This window comes from Bubalus bubalis, chromosome 4 (assembly GCF_019923935.1).
Source record: "Bubalus bubalis isolate 160015118507 breed Murrah chromosome 4, NDDB_SH_1, whole genome shotgun sequence".
In the NCBI taxonomy this organism is placed as follows: Eukaryota; Metazoa; Chordata; class Mammalia; order Artiodactyla; family Bovidae; genus Bubalus; species Bubalus bubalis.
Window position 1 is genome coordinate 141,581,793 of NC_059160.1, and position 24,118 is coordinate 141,605,910.

Here is a 24,118-nt window from a genome sequence, read left to right on the forward strand (position 1 = left end):
GTATAATACACAGAGAAGGTTCTTGAGAGTGAAGGCATTAAGTGAAGTGAAGCTCTCTCAGTCGTGTCTGACTTTTTGCGACCCCATGGACTGTAGCCTACCATGCTCCTCCGTCCATGGGATTCTCCAGGCAAGAATACTGGAGTGGGTTGCCATTTTCTTCTCCAGGAGATCTTCCCAACCCAGGGATAGAACCCAGGTGTCCTGCATTGCAGGCAGACGCTTTACCATCTGAGCCACCAGGGAAGTTCAAGTGGCTTCTAAAATTGTTCCTGAGGTGTTTATGAGAAACTCTGCCTCATTTATTTATCAAACCTCTAGAAACTACCTATAACTTCCTAATTCTTTATCATTTACTTTCCCCATACCACTTAATTTTTAGCACCTGATGCTCAGAGAAACTCAAAGTTTCACTAATTTGACAAATGTTTCTAAGATGATAAATATTACACACCAATTCCCACATAATTACCTTGTGAAGTCTGTCATCTCCATCATGATCATACACATCTTCTTGGCCAGAACAATGATATCATTGCTCGTATCGTCCCATATCTCAATTTCAGCATCCAACTTGCTCTTCACTTTCTTGAAGTCAGCAACTTGCTCAGCGATCTTTTCCTTTTCTGCCTCAGGCAACTGAGTCATCTTAGCCTAAAACAGGTGATACTTCAATTTATAATCATTCCATTATGTCAAATACATTTTACAATGAAGTGATTATTATCAGATGTTTATAAAATGTGTTCCTTTAAGAATAGAGACATAATGCTTTTTTGTTTTAAATTTATTTTTAATAGGATAATTGCTTTACAACACTGTGTCAGCTTTTGCCATACATCAGCATGAATCAGCCATGAAGTCATATAACAAAACTACCCAGGTTTAACTTTTTATATGAAATCTATTGAATCATAAGTGTTTGCAACAATGTTAGAATGCAAAATTACAGTATTAGTTAGAACTACAACATTAAATTAATGAATGTCAAAGTATAATTTAATATATGACATATTTAAATCTATTCCTTAATATAAATGTAGGACTTCCCAAATTTTGAATGTATTATAAATTAATTCAAACACAATTTAATGTCTCACATGTTAGACAAGTATATACCTCTTTAAATTATACTAACAGTATGCCTAAAAAGGTACAAATATAAAAAAAATATTGAAATGAGACTATGTATAACTATGTATATATTTACATTCATAGATGGAATTAATTACAAACACTGAATACACATTGGTAAACAGTACAGTACACATTTATAAATCATATATATATAGACAAGCACATTTATAAAATTCTAAGGATTAATGTGTATATGGTGCATATAAACATATTCAGGTGTGTATGTGTACACAAACTATCTGAGGGAAGAATAAAAATGTTATAGGCAAAGTTTGCTAAAGCAGCCCTCCCTAATTAGCATCCTGAGATTTGAGGTGTAAACTCTTATGCACAGTGAACTTAATGCACTGGCATAGTACTATTCTTTGTATATATCATATTTTGAACAGTATGGAGACTTGCCTCTTGCAGTTGACATTTGAAATATGGGATCATAGTAAACCATCCACACTATTGTGATGTGTGCTTAGTCTTGTGTTGTGTCTGACTCTTTGTAACTCCATGGACTGTAGTCTGCCAGGCTCCTCTGTCCATGGGGATTCTCCAGGCAAGAGTACTAGAGTGGGTTGCCATGCCCTCCTTCAGGGTATCTCCCCAGTCCAGTGATCAAACCCAGGTCTCCTGCTTTGCAGGTAAAATCTTTGCCATCCGAGCCACCAGGGAAACCCACCATACCACTACACTACCATATAAACAATTATAGCACCTGAAACCTATGACTTTTATCAAATAAAAAAGAACTCTGAAATGAAAGTGATTTGATAATATTAATCAAGGTCATAAAATTTCATGAGATTGTCTACTCAATCATCTTGTCAAAAAGAAATTCATACATAATCAAAAAGTAGAACAAGCACATAGGTTTGAGATGGAACATTTATAAATGATAAATCCTATATAAGTGGAATTTTATTTGATTATTCATAGGAAATATATGATAGCTACAATTCCTATACATTTCCAGACGTTAATTTCTAGTTTACCTATAAATGGCAAAATTGGAAGACATAATCTAGAAAGCTTTGCAAAAGTATGATTGCTAGATTCAGAATACTGAAAACACATTTTATTGGGCAATAATGTACAAGAACAATGAAACACTAAAATATATTAATGGAAAGAATTATAAGAATGATCAATGGAAAATCTAACCAAAAAATAAAAATCACAGAACCAGTGTCAATTATCTGTCATTTATTACCAATCAGAGGCCTAATTCAGGGTCTAAAATAACTTGGTATTTTTTAATTTTCAGGATTAATCATCTATACTTCAGTTAGCACAAGGCTTGATACATATGGAGTGTACAGTAAATGATAGTTTCTTCTTTATTTCTTTTATTTTTTAACCATACCACGTGGCATGTGGAATCTTAGTTTATTGACCAGGGATTGAACCCACTACTGCCTTGGAAGCTCAGAGATGTCACCAGTGGATGGCCGGGGAAGTTCAATAGTTATCTCTTATTCAATGAAAATATCAAAATACAATCACATATATAGCACTTAAGTTTGCTTTGTTTTCCTCATTTATTTCAAGAACTAAAATAAGCTAGGAGACTAAACTTTTGATTGATGAATGTATAGATGACTCTTCCTTAGGAGGTAAAAATAGATTGTAGTTTCTTTTCTCAGGAAACATGGCCTATGTGATAAGCTTATAAGAAGAGCAACTTTTACTGCTGCTGGTATGTGGCAAAGCATGTAAATAAAGACATAGCTACCTTTTAAATCAATAGTATACAAGCAATTAATAAAGCTGTAAGGTACTAACCCACTAAACTAGCTGAAAAATAGAAATGAATTTTCCTTTCTTCACTACTAGTCATTATCATTTTCTCCATTTTCATAAAAAGGTAATTAAAGTTGCAAATAATGAAGCCATAGATAAATTTATTTGGGGCCTCCTTTTATAGTCTTTATCTCAGAGATAATAAATGTATGACTCTGGATCTAAGAAATAATTTTGAAGTGTATTCTGGAATATTGTGGAGACATTTTCACTGTCTTCATGAAAGTTCAAACTATTCTAGAGGCGATCTGATTAAGTGTATTCCAAGTTCAGTTCCTTGGAATGTCACTAATTTCCAATATGATCTTGAGGAAGTCACTTAACTCTCCTGTCTACATTTCCCCAGACACAAAACAACAATAATTGCAACTGCTATCCACCTGTCATGCAGGAAACAGAGTCAATTATTCGATAGCATTGAGACTGACCCTGTCCTGGACAAGAATTTCATGGATTGCACTCAATTTCTTTAATAACATCTGAACTCACATGGTGAATTACACTTGGCAGATATTTACTCCTGACAAGATAAAGGCCAAAAGTCAGGCAATAGTTTATAAAATTAAAAGTTCTAGAGAATTCTGACCTTTTTTATTACATGAGGAAAAACAAGAACAAGAAAGCATTAAATTACTGAGTGACACCTTTACTGAAGATTTTAGTGCTTCTGTGAATGACTTATTATATGCCATCAATAAATTTCAATTATTATGAAAATATCAAAATAGAACTTCAGAGAATATTTGATATTTAGGAATTATGGGTGAAAGTTCCTTATTGGATTATATTTTTGCAGGATAGGCAAAGAACTGAGGTACGAACTTAAAGATAAGTCAAGTAAGTGGAATTTCTAACATTATTACTGGCTGGCTAAGTGGTTCTACTCCTGCTCAAATATATAGAATATAACTCTGATATAAAGAGCTATTAAAGGCTTTGTGAATCCCTGCCATCCAAATGAAATTACATTGTATGTTAACTGATTAAAAAATTTATTCCAAAAGACAATGAAAATAACATTTATATATGCTAAATACTCTTCTAGGCAAGTTAACATATATTTAAAATTTAATCATCATAGCAGCCCTGTGAGGTAAGAACATTCTTACTCTAATATTATGGATTATGAAACTGAGTCTCTAAAAGGTTAAGTGATTTACTCAAGATTATAGTGTTAGTAAATGGTAGAATCAGGATGAAAACCCAGAAACTCTAGCTCCAGAGTTTTCATTCTATCACCATGCCTGCAAATGAGAGGAATACCACCCACCGAATACCAAAATATCTACCTTCTCCTCAATGGTATTTCTCTATCACCTATTTTTGAAATGCTTATTCTCCATAATATGTCTCATATAATTTAAAATCAAAGTTTTCTTATTTGTAAACTAGAAAAAATGATATTGACTGAACAGATTGTTTTAGAGATCAAATGAATATGAATACAGCTTTTAAAGTTCTTAAGTGCTATTAAATGCTAATGGTTACTCATACTAAGAGATTCAGTTCTTCACTCGATACAGTTAGGGATCCTCAGAATTCTAAGGTTATTCTCCTCTCTTCAACAAAAGCTCCCATTAGCCTATAAGACATTTTCAAGTAATACATATATCATTTATAATTTTAGCTTTAAAACAGAGGTTACCAGAATTTTTCAAAAAACCAAGATAATACATCTCTACTAGTATATGTTTCGCAAGAAGTCTATTACTTTAACTCTGCTGCTGCTATAATGCAAAAGCAGTAGTAGACCCTATGCAAACAAATGAGCACGACCATGTTCCAATGCAAATTTATATGGACATTTTAATTTGAATTGCATAAAATTTTCACATGTCAAAAATGTTATTCTGATTACAGCTGTCCTGATTTTCTTTAACCATTGAAAGATGTAAAACAAACAAACAAAGCATTTCTATTTCATGGGCTAAACACAAACAGTCAATGGGCCAGATTTGACCTGCTGACTAGTTTGCCAGCACTTGCCAAATCCTTTATCTTTATTTTCAAGTTTGTCAGCAGTACTACCTGCCTCCTCTCCTTGTATCTATCCCATTCTGTTAGGCACAATGTTTGTCCATTTTATCACCAGTACATTTATCACATTCACCTCTTTCTTTGTATTTCACTTACTATTATACAAGCTCAGATCTTAATTTTCTTTCATTTTCAATCCTTCTGTCTTGCTACCACTTGATTCAATCTGAATTTGATAAGATTGTACAATTCTTCAGCCTAAAACATACCATTCATGTCTTCTTATTGAATAAAGGATATAAATTCCTCAAATATCACCATTAAATTTAAAGTAGAAAATTCACATAGAAAATTTCCCAAACCATAAATGTACAATTGAACAACTTTTATAAATTGAGTGAATCCATGTGCGGAACACCCAAATTTAAGAAACACAAAAATTAGCAGCATCCCAAAGGCCTCATGTGTCCTATTATAACCACTCTCTCTCAAGAACAATCACATCATCACCTGTATTTCTAAAGCTATAGATTTTCCTGTTTCTGAGCCTTATAAAAGTGGAATAATAACAATACTCTTATACCTGGCTTCTTATGTCAAGCTTTTATATATTTGAAATACATCTATAATTGATGCATGTAGTTATAGTCTGTTTATTCTCATTGCTCTATACAGACAGTATTCCACCTTGTGAAACATCAAACCATTTACTTATCTGTAATTCTATTAATGACCTTTTGGGAAGCATTCTATTTTTGATTGTTATGAATAGTGAATATTCTTATATTTTTCTTTTTGTGCACATACCGTTGCATTCTTGAGACTATATCTAGGAGTGAAATTACTATGACACAGGCATCACTATGACCTTTGTCTCTATGAGCTTTTCAATGTTATTTCTTCTTCCTTTCAGGCACTTTACACTCAAGCTGCTGCTGCTGCTGCTAAGTCGCTTCAGTCGTGTCCGACTCTGTGCGACCCAATGGACGGCAGCCCACCAGGCTCCCCCGTCCCTGGGACTCTCCAGGCAAGAACACTGGAGTGAGTTGCCATTTCCTTCTCCAATGCATGAAAGTGAAAAGTGAAAGTGAAGTCGCTCAGACATGTCCAACTATCCGCGACCCCATGGACTGCAGCCTACCAGGCTCCTCTGTCCATGGGATTTTCCAGGCAAGAGTACTAGAGTGGGGTGCCATTGCCTTCTCCGTATACTCAAGCTAAATCAAGCTATTTGTTGTTGCAGGTAAATATCTTAAGGTATTGCCCACTAATTATTTTGCTCATCTTCTTTCCACATCTCATCTTTGTTGGTCCAAACTTAATTATATTCCAAGCCAGATGCATTGAGTATATCTTTCTTCTCCAGCTATATGTAATTATTCCTTTGAATATCTCAGAACATGTTATGAAATCTTTTCTCAGGATCTTTATATTGTTCTCTGTTGTAGCCTAGTTTTTGTGAATGTGAATATCTTATTTTACTAGATGAAAGGTCTTTGAAAGCATAATCATCTTTCAGAATAATGGTGGATCTACTTGTTGCTGTTGTTGTTGTTGTGTTGGTCTTCTGCTCCTAGACTATTTGTTGTTGTTATTTAGTCACCAGGTCCTGTCTGACTCTTTTGCAACCCCATGGACTGTAACCCACCAGGCTCCTCTGTCCATGGGATTTCCCAGGCAAGGATAATGGAGCAGGTTGCCATTTCCTTCTCCAGCTCCTAGACTGAATGTTTCCTCCAAGTAGGGACATATATATGATAAATGTTTGTTTCAAGTTGTTAATATAAACTGTCAACACATAAAGAAAAATAGGAGTGTAGGATCAAAAATTTTATAGCACTGATCTTGTATTTTCTTGGTCACTTACATTTACACATTTCCTAAGCTTCTACCTCTAAAAGGGAGAAATTAATTTCTCTTATTTTATCTGTTCACTTCTCTTTTCATTTTTTGAAATTTAATTTTGTCATATTTGAGTATAGTTGATTTACAATATTGTGTTAGTTTCTGGTGTACAGGAAAGCAATTCAGTTAAACATATACCCATTCTTTTTCAGATTTTCTATTCCCCTGTAGGTTATTACAGAATATTGAGTAGAGTTTCCTGTGCTATAGGGTAGGTCCTTGTTGATCATCTATTTTATATATAGTAGTGTGTACATGTTAATCTCAAATTCCTAATACTCTACTTTCAAACAGAATTTTGTTATTCCTCTATCAGTCAGTTCAGTTCGGTCACTCAGTTATGTCTGACTCTTTGCAACCCCACAGACTGCAGCACACCAGGCTTCCCTGTCCATCACCAACTCCTGGAGCCTTCTCAAACTCATTGTCCATTGCGTCAGAGATGCCATCCAACCATCTCATCCTCTGTCATCCCCTTCTGCTCCTGCCTTCAATTTTTCCCAGATCAGGGTCTTTGGAAATGAGTTAATTCTTTGCATCATGTGGTCAAATTATTGGAGCTTCAGCTTCAGCATCGGTCCTTCCAATGAATATTCAGGGCTGATTTCCTTTAGGATTGACTGGTTGGATCTCCCTGCAGTCCAAGGAACTCTCAACAGTCTTCTCTAAGATCACAGTTCAAAAGCATCAATTCTTCAGTGCTCAGCTTTCTTTATAGTCCAACTCTCATGCTCATATATGACGACTGGAAAAACCATAGCTTTGACTAAATGGACCCTTGTTGGTAAAGTTATTTCTCTGCTTTTTAATATGCTGTCTAGGTTGTTCATAGCTTTTCTTCCAAAAAGCAAGCATCTTTTAATTTCACGGCTATAGTCACCATTGGCAGTGATTTTGGAGCCCAAGAAAATAAAGTCTCTCACTGTTTCGATTGTTTCCCCATCTATTTGCCATGAAGTGATGGGACCAGATGCCATGATCTTAGTTTTCCGAATGTTGAGCTTTAAGCCAACTTTTTCACTCTCCTCTTTCACTTTCGTCAAGAGGCTCTTCAGTTCTTCACTTTCTGCCATAAGGGTGCTGTCATCTGCATATCTGAGGTTATTGATATTTCTCCCAGCAATCTTGATTTCAGCTTCTGCTTCATCCAGCCTGGCATTTCTCATGATGTACTCTGCATATAAGTTAAATAAGCAGGGTGACAATATACAGCCTTGACATACTCCTTTCCTGATTTGGAACCAGTCTGTTGTTCCATGTTCAGTTCTAACTGTTGCTTCTTGACCTGCATACAGATTTCTCAGGAGGCAGGTCAGGTGGTCTGGTATTCCCATCTCTTGAAGAATTTTCCACAGTTTGTTGTGATCCACACAGCCAGAGGTTTTGGCATAGTCAATAAAGCAGAAGTAGATGTTTTTCTGGAACTCACTTACTTTTTCAATGATCCAGCGGATGTTGGCAATTTGATATCTGGTTCCTCTACTTTTCTAAATCCAGCTTGAACATCTGGAAGTTATTTCTCTAACACTACACTAATTGCACATTTGGTCTTATCTTTTCACCTACTTTTAAATTTCACTAAGCTCATCACTACTACCTAAAATAGTGATATGCTTATATTAGTTTTTTTTTTATTTTTTTTTACTTAAAACATCAAATTATTTTCATTACCTGTTTTAAAAAAGATAGGAAAAAAATTGATAATAGAAAAAAGGCAAAAAAAAATGTTGTTATACAGAGGTTCATTCAAATCCCTGCTCTGTCAAATACTAGCTTTGTAGACAGTAACTTAACTACTTTCATCACATGTTAAATAATAATAATCTTATTAGGGGTTTTCTGACCATTGTCTGTAAACAATGGTACCTAGAATATATTAGAGTCTTAATCAATGGTGCTTACAATTAATGTATATAACTGCAAGAGCATGGCCTCCAAGAGTTTCTAAAATATTATGGAAGTGAAAGTCTCTCAGTCATGTCTAACTCTTTGTGACCCCATGGATTACAGCTTGCCAGGCTTCTGTGTCCATGGAATTTTCCAGGACAGAATACTGGAGTGGATAGCCTTTCCTTTCTCCAGGGGATCTTCCCAACCCAGGGATTAAACCTAGGTCTCCCACAATGCAGGCAGTTTCTTTACAATCTGAGCCACCAAGGAAGCCCATTATGGAAAAGGGCACTTAAAAATACTCACATAGCTATCTCATAGAGTTGAAGAAGCGATCAAGTAATACACTGAGTAAATATATTCCATAAGCAAAAACCATATAGTAGAGAAGCTCACCATAATTCTCTTATTTGCAGAAGTTCTAGAATCCAAATTGCTTATTTTGTAGATAAAGAAACTGAGTCCTAGGAAAAAAAGGCTCTTGAAATGTTATCCAGCTAGTTAATGGCAGATTTGTTACATAAATCTACCTGTTGCCATTATTAATATTTCTTTCTTTCCATAAAATCACTTTGCTTTCATTTTAGTCAGTCATGTCCGACTCTTTGTGACCGCATGAATCACAGCACGCCAGGCCTCCCTGTCCATCACCAACTCCCGGAGTTCACTCAAATTCATGTCCATCGAGTCAGTGATGCCATCCAGCCATCTCATCCTCTGTTGTCCCCTTATCCTCCTGCCCCCAATCCCTCCCAGCATCAGAGTCTTTTGCAATGAGTCAACTCTTCGCATGAGGTGGCCAAAGTACTGGAGTTTCAGCTTTAGCATCATTCCTTCCAAAGAACACACAGGATTGATCTCCTTTAGAATGGACTGGTTGAATCTCCTTGCAGTCCAAGGGACTCTCAAGAGTCTTCTCCATCACTTTGCTTTACTTAGCTATAAATTTTATGTGAAAATTGAATTCTTAAGCAAATCATATGATTCTGCTTCCTTCCCTATCCATAAACCAGGATAGAATACAGTAAGAGTATTTAATTAAAATAAGTAATCCACAATTACTATTTTTATAAATATTAGGAAATTTCTAATTGATTAATATTATTAATGTGGGTGGGTAACTAGAACTCAATATTCAAAATAAAATGTTTTTAAATATTAAAAATATGCCTGATGTATGCATATTAGATAAATATTTCTGAAAGAAGAATTCTTATTCTTACCTCCAGAGTTTATTGAATTGTAGCATTTATAATTTTTTAATAAGCCCAGAGGCATTTGGGAATGAAGATGTTTTAATATATCAAAAATATAAGCAGTAGAATATTTCTAAATTGGAGTTTAGAAAATCTAAAGTACTGCCAGCAGAAATTCAAGTTAATTAAAATTTGGAAAAAAATTTATTAAAAAAGTGTTTTTGGATTGATTTTTTAAGCATGCTAAATTGTAATTTCAAACATATTCTTGAGAATTCATTAAGGAAAGTTTTCCATAATATTTTAAAATGATATTTATAGATTGAAATTGGACTCTGCTCTAAGGAATAATATGCATTTCTATATTTTTATACATAGTCTTTTACATCAAATTTATAAATATATTAGCTTTACAAAGTTCTCCATTTCCTCATCTGTCAAAAAAAATTAGTACTCTTAAAATCTTGTGGGGTATATTCACAGATTCCTAATAAAGAAAACCTATCTCATTTTATTATAAAACATTATAGTCTTCAGGGGCTCAGTTGAAACAGAGTTAAGTATTAAATCATCAGGCTGAACTTGATTGATTGCCTACCTTATAATGGTAATTATAATAATGGAAATTAACATTTGTTCATGCTTCCCACATGTCAGTCACTTTGCTAAGCACTTTTGAAAAATTACACCATTTGAATAATAATATTCTAAGGTTCATATTGTTAATATCTACCTTTTACAATCATGGAAAAGAGGCCTGTAGGGGACATATACATATTACCTATAAATGAAGAAACATTTCCAAGGTGTTTTTGTTGTTTTTTCTTTTTATGCTATCAGTTCAGTCTTTCAGTCATGTCCAACCCTAAGCGACCCCATGGACTGCAGCAGGCCAGGCTTTTCTGTCCATTACCAACTCTCAGAGCCTACTCAAGCTCATATCTACCAAGTCGGTGATGCCATCCAACCATCTCATCCTCTGTTGTTCCCTTCTCCTCCCGCCTTCAACCTTTCCCAGCATCAAGGTCTTTTCCAAAGAGTCAATTCTTCGCATCAGGTGGCCATACATCTTTATTTATGGCTTCATTTGCAGCATAGATTTTAGCACTAGGAGTTAAATGTTAGCCTTGAGAAAAACAGTCATATACTGCTTTCAAACAACTTATGTCTTGGTTTTTAGGATAAAATAAAGCTGTAAAAAGCATTTGGAAAACAGAGAAATTTAAGTATAGATTGTTAGGAAGTATAAAAAGTGATTATTAATAGTCCTGTAAATGATAACAATATTGTGGTTATATAAGAGAATACAAATTATTTTAGGAGATATTCACTGAAATATTTAGGCATAAAATGTTATGATGTTGCAAACTTCTTTGAAGTGGTTTAGAAATACAAAGCAATTATGACTCTGGAAGTATGTTAAAAGTACTGTATCTAGATCATGGAAATATGTGTGTACATTACAGAAGGGTTAAATTTTTCCATATATTTAATGGAAAATAAAATCAATAAATAAAATTTAAATAAAATTAAATTAAAATTTTAAAAGAATTATTTTAAAAAATTTAAAATCTTGGAAAACAGATATTTTCTATTTTCTTATTTTGTCAAGGTATCAGGGATTTTTATAGGCCATATAGTTTATTCTCTTATCCTAAAATACAATTTCATCTGTCATATCACTGATCAAAGATGCTTCAACCTCTCTTTGGACATACCTGAAGCCTCAATTCTGAGTTCTCTGGGACTAAGAGACAAGTAAGTTTTACTAATAAAAAGTGAAAGAAAGTGAAAGTCGCTCATTCATGGCTGATTCTTTGATACCCCACAGTCCATGGAATTCCCCAGGCCAGAATATTGGAGTGGGTAGCTTATCCCTTCTCCAGCGGATCTTCCCAACCCAGGAATCCAACCCGGGTCTCCTGCACTGCAGATGGATTCTTTACCAACTGAGCTATCAGGAAAGCCCTTATCAGTAAAAACAAAAACTGAATGAGATTCATGACCTACGAAAGTAATCCTCATATGGTTAAATATGACTGAAGACTCATAGAAAACAAGTTCATTCAGGATCCTGGTGTGTATCATATGACTGAAATTTAAGTAAATGTGACTATGGTTTTTCCAGTGGTCATGTATGGATGTGAGAGCTGGACCATAAAGAAGGGTGAGCACCAAAGAATTGATGCTTTTGACTGTGGTGTTGGAGAAGACTCTTGAGAGTCCCTTGGACTGTAAGGAGATCCAACCAGTCCATTCTAAAGGAAATAAATCCTGAATATTCATTGGAGGGACTGATGCTGAGGCTGAAGCTCTAATACTTTGGCCACCTGATGTGAAGAGCTGACTCATTGGAAACAAGACCCTGATGCTGGGAAAGATCGAAGGCAGGAGAAGGGGATGACAAAGGATGAGATGGTTGGATGGCATCACCAATGCAATGGACATGAGTTTGATCAAGCTCCAGGAGATGGTAAAGGACAGTGATGCCTTGCGTGCTTCTCTCCATGGGATTGCAAAGAGTCAGACATGACTGAGGGGCTGAACAACAAAAATGAGTATTCTTATCTATATGGTCCTCTCTCTATTTTTTTTTAATATAAACATTACAAGGATTTAGAATAATTTATATTCAATTGCATCATTTTTTTCTTTAGATCTTCATTCTAGGTTTCTGTAATACTTTTTGTCTCAGGTCTTGCCAAGGCTGAAAAAGTAGAAATCCTCAGGCTTTGAAGCTACACTGCTACACATAAATAAGGAACAATTCAATAAGTAAATATTATAAAGGCTGGGAGAAATCCAATCAAGTCTTAAAAAGCCCATTCATTTTATTCACAAGACTGCCTTTAGGATGTGACTCAGACCTTAGCAAATTATACTTTGCACACAATTTAAGGAAGTTTAGTTACCTGAATTCCATGCCCCAGTTTACAGTAAATTGGAAGTAGACAAGAAGAATGCTAGTCTGACCTCAGGAAAGGAAAATAAAATCTATCAAGAAAGTGACAGAAAGCTCAGATAACTCGGGGTCTTTCAGTTTATGAATAAATTTCCTATGCAAATCAGGATACCTCCATCCTATCAGTGTATTATAGCATAGTGCAATTATGTTTGGTCATAATAATGACAGTGACTCATCTATAGCATCATCACCTAGCATTTACTTCATAGGAGTTATATGGCACCATTCCTGCTCTCAAAAAATTTAAAATCCCTCTGCCCAGAAAATATCAAATTAAATTTGGAATATTTCAATTGGTGAGTTAAATCACATGGAATACAATTTGAAGACCAGGTCCAGTAGATTTTTTTTTTTTTAAGTTTTAAAATGTGTATCTTCATCCAAAATAACTTGTTCTAGAACTGTTCCAGAAAAACAAGTGTTTTACTAAAATAGGTTTTCAAATATCTATGATGATGTGATATTTAATGTCTGCTTATAACTAATTAAAATACTTTTCAAAGATAAAATTTTGACAAGTTATATGAATACTGCACCACTAACTTGCCTGGAAAATCCCATGGACAGAGGAGCCTGGTGGGCTGCAGTCCATGGGGTCGCAAAGAGTTGGACACGACTGAGTGACTTCACTTTCACTTTTCACTTTCCTGCATTGGAGAAGGAAATGGTAACCCACTCCAGTGTTCTTGCCTGGAGAATCCCAGGGACAGGGGAGCCTGGTGGGCTGCCGTCTATGGGGTTGCACAGAGTCAGACACAACTGAAGTGATTTAGCAGTAAAACAGATATAATTTGAGAAAAAATTTTACATCTCTACTGATAGTATAACTCCTTCTTAATTGTACTTTGTAATGAATATAATTTATAATATTTATACATGTATGAAATGTATAACTGAATAAAATATAATTAACTGATTTCCTCCCAAGAGTTTATGGGAATTTGAACACTTTATCTTACTAACAACATTTTCTCAATAAAATAACAATCTGAGAAAAATAGCACAGAATTGAAGTAATTATTCATATATTATCCTTATATACATATCTATATTATGATTTAGTATAGTACCATGTTAACAATCTATATACATATGCTGATAACATCTGTTATCACATATATGTGATAATTTTAAAAGCTCATTAGATTAATTTTAGTTGAATAAAGGATATGTAATCCCCAAAGAAAAGTGAATAGTTATATTTTTGTAACTTGATTACCACTTGCTAGGTATTTAAAAAAAGAATTTAGAAAATTCACAAATATTATTTTGTGACTATATCACAAAAGGGTAATTGTCCTTTTTTTTCCCCTGTTCTGGTCCATATTTAACTAAAGTTTCCATATTAAAAAAAAAATATCAAACTCCTTATCACTTTCTTTGATAATCATCCATATACATAATTTGTGTACAATAAAAATATGAACATGTTTGGGGGGTAATATCAGAATTTCACAAAGTGGGAATGGAAATATTTTAAAGCTACAATCTCTGTTTTTAACTGAGTATTTAGAAAATTGGAGTAAACATTGCATCCAAATTAAAAAGAACAAGTCAGAAAATTTAAAAGTTCATGACCTTTTTTCCTTAGCCCGTCAGAGATGTCAACAAAAAATTGCATTGGCTAAATTAAATATTCAGGGGAAAATTATTTCAAGAGTATTGCAATAGGGGAGAGAACTCAGCTTTGCTAAACAAAAGTTGAGAGAGATTTTAAGCACTGGAATGAGCTAGTGGAAAAGTAGTAGAAGACATTAAAGAGGAGGTTGGTCTATGTTTGGTAATGGTGCTTATTTAAGTCTGGCTTCTACTATCCAGCAGAAGCTGGTAGTTCAGAGATACTATCTTTCTTAATTATTATATTTCAAAGGGGTAGCTCCCAGGTCCTTGCAAAAAGTATTTCTGAACTGTAAACCTTGTAAGAAGCTGGGAGATATTTGCATCTCAAAGGAACAGAGAAAGAATTTACAAGTTTTCTAAAGTAAATGCTCTTTAAAAAAAATTTAAAAAGGAAAGTCAGAAAGTCCTATAGTCAGAAAGTCCTATAGTCAGGAATAAACCTGTCTAAAGTTTAGTCAATCTGGAATGAACTAAAAATAGATCATCTTGTTTAGAGATCACAAGGCAACCAATTAATCTGAAGTCTAGGGAGAGACAGGTGCTCACTGGAAGAAGTAATGTGCAAAGGCTTACTTGTCAGTTGCCATCTGATATTGATAAGATGAATTTAGTTAAAAGAGTTGATAAACATTGGATTGTCTTATGATGCAAAAAAGTAAGCAATTCCTTAAAAAATATCAGAGAGGAAACATTAAAAAGATACAGGAGCCAAACTCTAAAAGCTTCCAATAGCAAAATTGGGACAACTAATCAATGAAACAGAACAACAAAATTCATAGACTACAATAAATATGCATGAGCCCATCATGATATAAGCAAACTGAACAAATCATGTGAGATAAGGGACAGCTTTCTTTTAATTCTAATTAATAAATTCATAAGAAATAAGGGATATAAAAGTGATTGTTAGGCAAATAGCATGTAATATTTGTGGCAAGATAAAGCAATGAACATTAAAATTAGTAAACACTTGAGAAGAAATAAAACTTGAATAGCATTAAATCATTTTCTCCAAGATACTAATTACGACAAAAAAATAAACATAATTTCACAGTGGAGAAAGCCAATAACCAACACTTTAGCCAAGTAATCAAGGCCAACATCATGAGAAATGTGACATACTGTCCTCTTATTCCACCTGATTTGATGGACAGAGAGCATAAACATAATCATGAGAAAAACATCAGATAAATTCAAATCAATGGATAGTCTATAAAATATCTGATCTATACTCTTCAAAAGTATCAGGGTCATAAAAGACAAAGAAAGTTAAGGATTGGTCACAGTTTATAGATGACTAGGCAATCTGACAACCAAATGCAGTGTTGATCTTGGCTTTGATTCTAGAACAAAAATGAATGAATAATAGTGAAAAAATTGATGAAGTCTGTAGTTTATCTACTAGTATAATACCTATGATCATTTCTTACTTTTGACAAGCAGACCTTATTTATGCCATAAGGCAACATAAGGAGAAACTGAATGAAGTTATGAGAACTCTCTGTAGTATAATTTTAACTTTCCTATAATTCTAAAATTTATTCAAAAGAAACAGTAAAAGCAACAAAACATATACACCCTAATCTTCAAACAAACCTCAGAAAACACATGAGAATTTATTTCTTAGGTGTCACCTTTCTTTTAAGGGTTATCTTTTTACTTTGTCCTTTTCTCTGCTACGTGTTCTACTACAAAAAAAATACTGTATTTTTTAAGCAAACTTTTAAAGTATTGAAAATGAAAGTTGTTCAGTTGTGTCTGACTCTTTGCAACTCCATGGACTGTAGCCTGCCAGGCTCCTCTATCCATGGAGTTTTCCAGGCAAGAATACTGGAGTGGTTTGCTATTCCCTTCCCTGATATCTACGCTTTGATCAGAACCTCATCATCCATCACTGCACAGTTTTTATTCCTGAAGAATGAATCTGTCCCTAAAAGAAAGTCTGAAATTATTAAAATATTATGTTTTTCTTTTACAGTAAAAAGTAAAAAGAAGAGCAAAAATAAACATGAAATTATTAACACAAATAAGAATTTATGCCAAGGATGTAAGGATAGTTCAACATCCTCAAAGCAGTCAATGTGAAACACCACCACATTAACAAAATGAAGAATAAAAATGTGTATTATCATCTCAGTAGATGTAGAAAAAACTTTTGGCAAAATTCAACATTCATTTAAGATTAAAACTTTTAATAAAGTTTGCATACAGGAAACATACCCCAACATAATAAAGGTCATATCAGACAAGCCTATGGTTAAAATCATATTGAATTGTGAAAAGCTGAAAGCTTTTTCTCTAAGATCAGGAAAAAGACAAGAATGACCACTTTTATTCAAGGTAGCTATGGAAGTCCTACCTGGAGTAGTTAGGCAAGAAAAAGAAAGAAAAAACATTCAAATTGGAATAAAAAAAAACTGTCACTATTTACAGATGACATATTAGATATAGAGAAACCTTAAGACTTCATAGAAAAACTATTAGAATAACAAATTCAGTAAAGTTGTAGGGTAAAAAAAAATTAACACACATCTGTTGCATTTATATACATAAAGAGAAAAAAAGAAGACAATCTTATTTACAACTGCATCAAAAATAATAAAATACCTAGTAATAAATTTATTGAGGGAGTAAAATAACTAAATATTAAAAATTACAAGATACTACTGAAAGATCTTAAAGAAGACACTAATAAATGGCAAGATATTTCATGCTCATGAATTGGAAGGTTTAATATTAAAGTTATAATACTCTCCAAAATATTATACAGGTTCATTATAACCCTTGTGAAAATTCCAATGGTATTTTTCACCAAAATAGAATATATAACCCTAAAATTTATATTAAATCCTATAGGAACTTGAATAGAGAAAACAATCTTGAGGAAGAAGAACAAAACTGGAGGCATCATGCTCCCTGATTTCAAACTATATTACAAAGCTATAGTAGCTAAAACAGTATGGTATTGACATAAAAGTAGACATGCAGTTGAATGGAACAGAATAGAGAGAGAGCAGAAATCCATGCATTTACAGTTAATTAACTTAAACGAAGTAGCCAAGAATATACAATGGGGGAAGAGCAGTCTTCAGTAAATGGTTCTGGGGAAGTTGGATAACTACACACAAAAGAATGAAAATGGAACACTATCTTACACTATATACAAAAGTTAACTTAGAATGGATTGTAGACTTGAAATAAGGCCTGAAAACATACATCTCCTAGAAGAAAACAAAAGCAATAAGCTTCTGAACATAGGCCTTGAAATGATATTTTTAAATCTTACACAAAAGCAAAGGCAACAACATTAAAAATAAACAAGTGGGGCTTCATCAAACTAAAAAGCTTCTGCACAGCAAAGGAAACTATCAACAAGATGAAATGGCAGCCTACAGAATGGGGGAAAATATTTGCAAATCATATATCTGGTAAGGGGCTAACATCTAAAACATATGGAGAACTCAAGTCAATAGTAAAAATACAAATAATACAGGTAAAAACTAAGCAGAAGATTGGAATAGATTTTTTTTTCCAAAAAAAGTCATATAGATAGATAAGAGATACATGAAAATATGTTGTACATATTTAAAAATCAGGGAAATTCAAATGAAAATCTTAATGAGATATCACCTCAAAACTGTTAGAATGGCTATTATCAATAAGACCAGAAATAACAAGTGTTAATGAGGAGGTAGAGAAAAGGGAAACTGCACTGTTGGTGGGAATGTAGATTGGTGCAGCCACTTTTTAAAACTCTATTAAGAGGCTTTATATAATTGAAAGCAAAACATCCATATGGTTCAGCAATTCCACTTTGGTTATTTATCTGAAGAAAACAGTAATGCTAACTCAAAAGGTACATGCACTATTTACAGTAGTCAAGATATGGAAATGTATTCATTGATGGTTGAATGAATAAAGACAATGTGGTGTGTGTGTGTATAGGAAATGGATCTTTTCCAATCATAAAAAAGAAGGAAATCCTGCCATTTGAAGCAAAATGGATAGACATTGAGGACAATATACTTAATAAAATAAGACAGAGAAAGACAAATACAACATGATCTCTTTTATATGTGAAATTTAGAAGTTAAAATAAAAGCCTCATAGATGCAGATAACAGATCGATGGCTGCCAGAGGCAGGGAACAGGGGAGATATAAGTTGCTTTGCTTTTTAGTTGAAATACATTGATTTTAAAAAAGAAATTATCCTAAGAGTCTAGATACGCACCAAAGCAAACCATAACATGTACTTATAACTGAGAACTGTAAGTCCACCTATTTTTGGATAACATCATCTTTTCTTAAGGAATTTTTTTTTTTTTTTTGAAATCTTGAAGCTAGAATAGCATCATTAAATGACAACTAAAATAACAATGTTTAAATAAGTGTTCATTCCATAATAAAAAAATAAAGTACAGACTGTTTCTACTATGAGGAACTCCAAGAGACTAAAGCAGCTGGATAAAGCAACCTGTGCTACTCTTCCTTAGATTCACACTCTGCCCCATTGGGATTTTTTTTCCTAGATAACACTACCACCATTCCTTGGTTTCACTTGAGGGTCAAAGGGCCTCTTCCTATATACTTTCTACTGGTATCTTTGTAAATAAGATTTATGTGGACAAATAAAATTGTTCTTAACTACCTGTGACCAGCTAACATGAGACAGTATTAAATATATAACAACATTAGACAAAATATTAGATTAAAAATGACAGATTAAGAGTAATACAATCTTGGTAAGGGCTTCCCTGGTGGCTCAGAGGTTAAAGCGTCTGCCTCCAATGTGGGAGACCCAGGTTCGATCCCTGGGTCGGGAAGATCCCTTGGAGAAGGAAATGGTAACCCACTCCAGTATTCTTGCCTGGAGAATCCCATGGACAGAGAAGCCTGGTAGGCTACAGTCCATGGGGTCGCAAAGAGTCGGACACGACTGAGTGACTTCACCTTCACCTTCAATCTTGATAAGATCAGATCAGATCAGTCACTCAGTCATGTCCGACTCTTTGCGACCCCATGAATCGCAGCACGCCAGGCCTCCCTGTCCATCACCAACTCCTGGAGTTCACTGAGATTCACGTCCAACAAGTCAGTGATGCCATCCAGCAATCTCATCCTCTGTCGTCCCCTTCTCCTTCTGCCCCCAATCCTTCCCAGCATCAGAGTCTTTTCCAATGAGTCAAAGCTTCACATGAGGTGGCCAAAGTACTGGAGTTTCAGCTTTAGCATCATTCCTTCCAAAGAAATCCCAGGGCTGATCATTCCTTCAGAATGGACTGGTTGGATCTCCTTGCAGTCCAAGGGACTCTCAAGAGTCTTCTCCAACACCACAGTTCAAAAGCATCAATTCTTTGGCGCTCAGCCTTCTTCACAGTCCAACTCTCACATCCATACATGACCACAGGAAAAACCATAGCCTTGACTAGACGAACATTTGTTGGCAAAGTAATGTCTCTGCTTTTGAATATGCTATCTAGGTTGGTCATAACTTTCCTTCCAAGGAGTAAGTGTCTTTTAATTTCATGGCTGCAGTCACCATCTGCAGTGATTTTGGAGCCCCCCAAAATAAAGTCTGACACTGTTTCCACTGTTTCCCTAAAGAGACATCTAAAAATGGCTTATTATTCTATCTCAGTTATTACTCCTCCATACTGAGAAAATCATTTTAGTATCCATTGCTGAGCACCCAGGCACCTATTTGGACATCACTGTGCCCCAAATGTAATTGTAGATGACCAAGTCCAAGAGAGAGAGAGTTTTTCTATTCCAGCTCCCTGAGCACCCAGTTTTTCTAAAATTGACTGACATTAGGAATGGTAATAAGTCCAGAAGAAAGCAAATGTACTTTCCTTTTATGTTCATTTGTTAGTTTTCTTCCAATTGTACTGATATATAATTCACATAAAGCACTGTACAAGTTTGAAGTATAAAACATAATGATTGACTTACATATATTGCAAAATGATGACCATAAGTTTAGTGAACATCCACTATCTCATATAGATCCAAAATAAAAATAAATATTTTTTCTTTATGATGAGAATTCTTAGGATTTACTGTCTAACTTTCATATGTAACATCCAATGATGTTAATAATATTAATCATGTTCTATGTTACATCCCTAGTGCTTATCTTTTAAATGGAAGCTTGTACCTTTTGACCACTTTCATCCAGTTCCCCTTCTCTTACCCTCTGCCTGTTGTAACCACAAATCTGATCTCTTCTTCTATAAGTTTGTTTGTTTTTTGAAGTGTAATTGACTTATAGCACTATATTAGTTTCTGATACACAACATAATGATTCGACATTTTTATACATCATTCATCCCCCTCCCCACTACCCTCTGGAAACCATCAGAACCCGCTTATTCTCTGTATCTATGACTTTGTTTCTCTTTTGCTGTGTTTATTGTTTTGGAGTTTAAATTCTACAAATAATACATATACTCCTATAATCATTACAGTGTTATTCACAATAGCCAAGATACAGAAGCAAGCTAAGGGTCTGTCAACAGATGAGTGGATAAAGAAGATCTGATATATAAACATATATATGTGTATGAGTATGTGTGTGTATATGATTGATTATGATCAACCACAAAAAAATAATGAAACCATGGCATTTGGAACAACAAGGATGGACATAGAGGGTATGTGAAAGTGAAAGTGTTAGCTGCTCAGTAGTGTCTGACTCTTTGTGACCCCATGGACTGTAGCCTACCAGGCTCCTCTGTCAGTGGAATTCTCCAGACAAGAATACTGGAGTGGGTAGGCATTCCCTCCTCCAGGAGAACTTCCCAACCTAGGCTTTGAACCCAGGTCTCCTGCATTGCAGACTCTTTGCCATCTGAGAAGTAAAATGTCAGACAGAAAGAAAATATCATGTGATTTCACTTATATATGGAGTCTGAAAAACCAAACGTACTTTCAAGATGCATACTTACAATGCTACAAATATGTGCCTCATCAAAATGTTATATAAAACACTATACAATACTGGACTATTCCCGTAAGTATAAGTCTTCTACTACAACTATATATTCAGTTTAGACCCTCTTGCCAACTTCACTGACTTGAAATTTATTAGAAACTGAGTATGATTTTTTAAATTCTAGACTATTTAGAGAAAAGTAGATATATTTATTAAGTAAATAAATAGGTTGAAAGTGTAGTACCTAAAGTAAATGTTTCCTAAATAAACATTTTTTTCAAAGAATGCTTGGGATTAAGAAAAAGATCATTCTTAGAAAAAGAATCCACCTTGATGAGCTGAATGCTTTATTAGTATGCATACTACACATTTCTATTTTCTTTAATCCTCCTTAAGCTTTAGATTAATTTTTATAAATCCCAAGTAAATTATGAATTGTTTTCTCAGACACGGGATCCTATAATTTAAAAAATGCTTGGAATAATTTATAAGATGCAACTGTCAAAGGCATGTTTCAATATTATATATCTATCATCTAACTATCCATTTATATATTTATTTGTGTATTTACTTATTTAAGATTATGTGTAACAATGGAACCAAACTTACTTGGAATCATATAAGACAGAACACTGAGACACTAATTAGAAACTGTTTTACATAAACAAAGACTTTCTGGATTCTCCTGACAAAATAAGAATTATCAAATATTACTAAAGCAGAAAGTGATAAAGCTTTCCTGTGCTGCTTGTGAGAATTACAAACTGATGTAATATGTTAAAAATCAAAATAGAAGAACTTCCAAAAGAATCCCTTCTAACTAGATCCTCTTTCCAGGACTGAACCTTATAATATTAATGTATGTGTATATATATGTATATATATATTTATATACATATAATTTTATATACATATTTATATATGTATATTATATATGTATATATACATAATTTTATATACATATAATTTATATATACATATATTTAATTTCAAAAATGAAATGAAATATTCAAAACTTTAATGTCGTATTTTAGCTTAGTATTAGCAACAAAATGACTATGTTGGTGAGAAATACATCATTGGGGAAAATCAATGGTGAAGAAGGGAAGATGTACTGTGATAGACAGGGGAAATGTGACAACAGAGAAAACACTTAGGTGGGCCTCTCATTAACTTGTTGCTGCTGCTGAGTCACTTCAGTCGTGTCTGACTCTGTGCGACCCCATAGACGGCAGCCCACCAGGCTCCCCCGTCCCTGGGATTCTCCAGGCAAGAACGCTGGAGTGGGTTGCCATTTCCTTCTCCAATGCATAAAACTGAAAAGTGAAAGTGAAGTCGCTCAGTTGTGTCCAACTCCTAGCGACCCCATGGACCACAGCCTACCAGGCTCCTGCATCCATGGGATTTTCCAGGCAAGAGTACTGGAGTGGGGTGCCATGATCTTTGGACAAATCATTTAGTTTCAACATGAGCTTTCCATGTTAGAAACTGAGGCTTATGTCTGTTGTTGTAATTTAACCAGCTGTTATCCAATCACTTGGACCATAGTAATTCTCAGTGTTTAGTTCAAGTACAGCTTATCTGTGTAATAAGTTAATAATGCCACTTTTGAATAATCTGTTTCTTTATTATAGGATAACATTGTTATTTACATTTTTTTAAAAATTTTACTATCAAGGGGAAAAAAAGATTATGGAAGGGTGTTCTGAGAGAATCATAATGTTGGTATGTTATTCCAGCAATTCCCAAAGAATTTAAGTGTGCCATAAATTTAGATTTATTGGTAACTGGTTGAATCTAAGTTTAAGTGCTAAAAACAGCATGCTTGTGTTTTATATATTTAATCTTATCATTACACTACCTATAATGTTCATAATTCTTCAAATGAATAACACAAGGCTCAATATATCTACTTCCTGTATTACATTGTGTTAGTCACTTAGTCGTGTCTGATTCTTTGCAACCCCATGGTCCGTAGCCCTCCAGACACATCTATTCATGGAATTCTCCAGGCAAGAATATAGGAGTGGGTTGCCATTTCCTTCTCTAGGGACTTCCCCACCCAGGGATCGGACCTAGGTATCCTTCATTGCAGGCAGATTCTTTCTGAGCCACCAAGGAATGTTCAGTTCAGTCGCTCAGTCGTGTTCAACTCTTTGTGACCCCATGAATTGCAGCACGCCAGGCCTCCCTGTCCATCACCAACTCCCGGAGTTCACTCAAACTCATGACCATCAAGTCAGTGATGCCATCCAGCCAAATCATCCTCTGTCATCCCCTTCTCCTCCCGCCCCCAATCCCTCCCAGCATCAGAGTCTTTTCCAATGAGTCAACTCTTCACATGAGGTTTCAATTTTAGCATCATTCCTTCCAAAGAAATCCCAGGGCTGATCTCCTTCAGAATGGACTGGTTGGATCTCCTTGCAGTCCAAGGGACTCTCAAGAGTATCCTCCAACACCACAGTTCAAAAGCATCAATTCTTCGGCACTCAGCTTTCTTCACAGTCCAATTCTCACATCCATATATGACTACTGGAAGAACCATAGCCTTGACTAGATGGACCTTTGTTGGCAAAGTAATGTCTCTGCTTTTGAATATGCTATCTAGGTTGGTCATAACTTTTCTTCCAAGGAGTAAACATCCTTTAATTTCATGGCTGTAGTCACCATCTGCAGTGATTTTGGAGCCCCAAAAAATAAAG

At 34.5% G+C, this 24,118-nt stretch overlaps 1 protein-coding gene across 7 annotated transcripts in view; it reads right to left on the reverse strand.

The window, feature by feature from the left end:
* CTNNA3 (catenin alpha 3) overlaps positions 1-24,118 on the reverse strand; it is a 1,922,732-nt gene that overhangs the window by 165,333 nt on the left and 1,733,281 nt on the right. For all 7 annotated transcript variants that reach the window (XM_025285111.3, XM_025285110.3, XM_044942173.2 and 4 more), the window contains one exon: positions 473-654. In XM_025285111.3, coding sequence (XP_025140896.3) covers positions 473-654 — 182 coding nt within the window. The remainder of the gene's footprint in view (positions 1-472; positions 655-24,118) is intronic.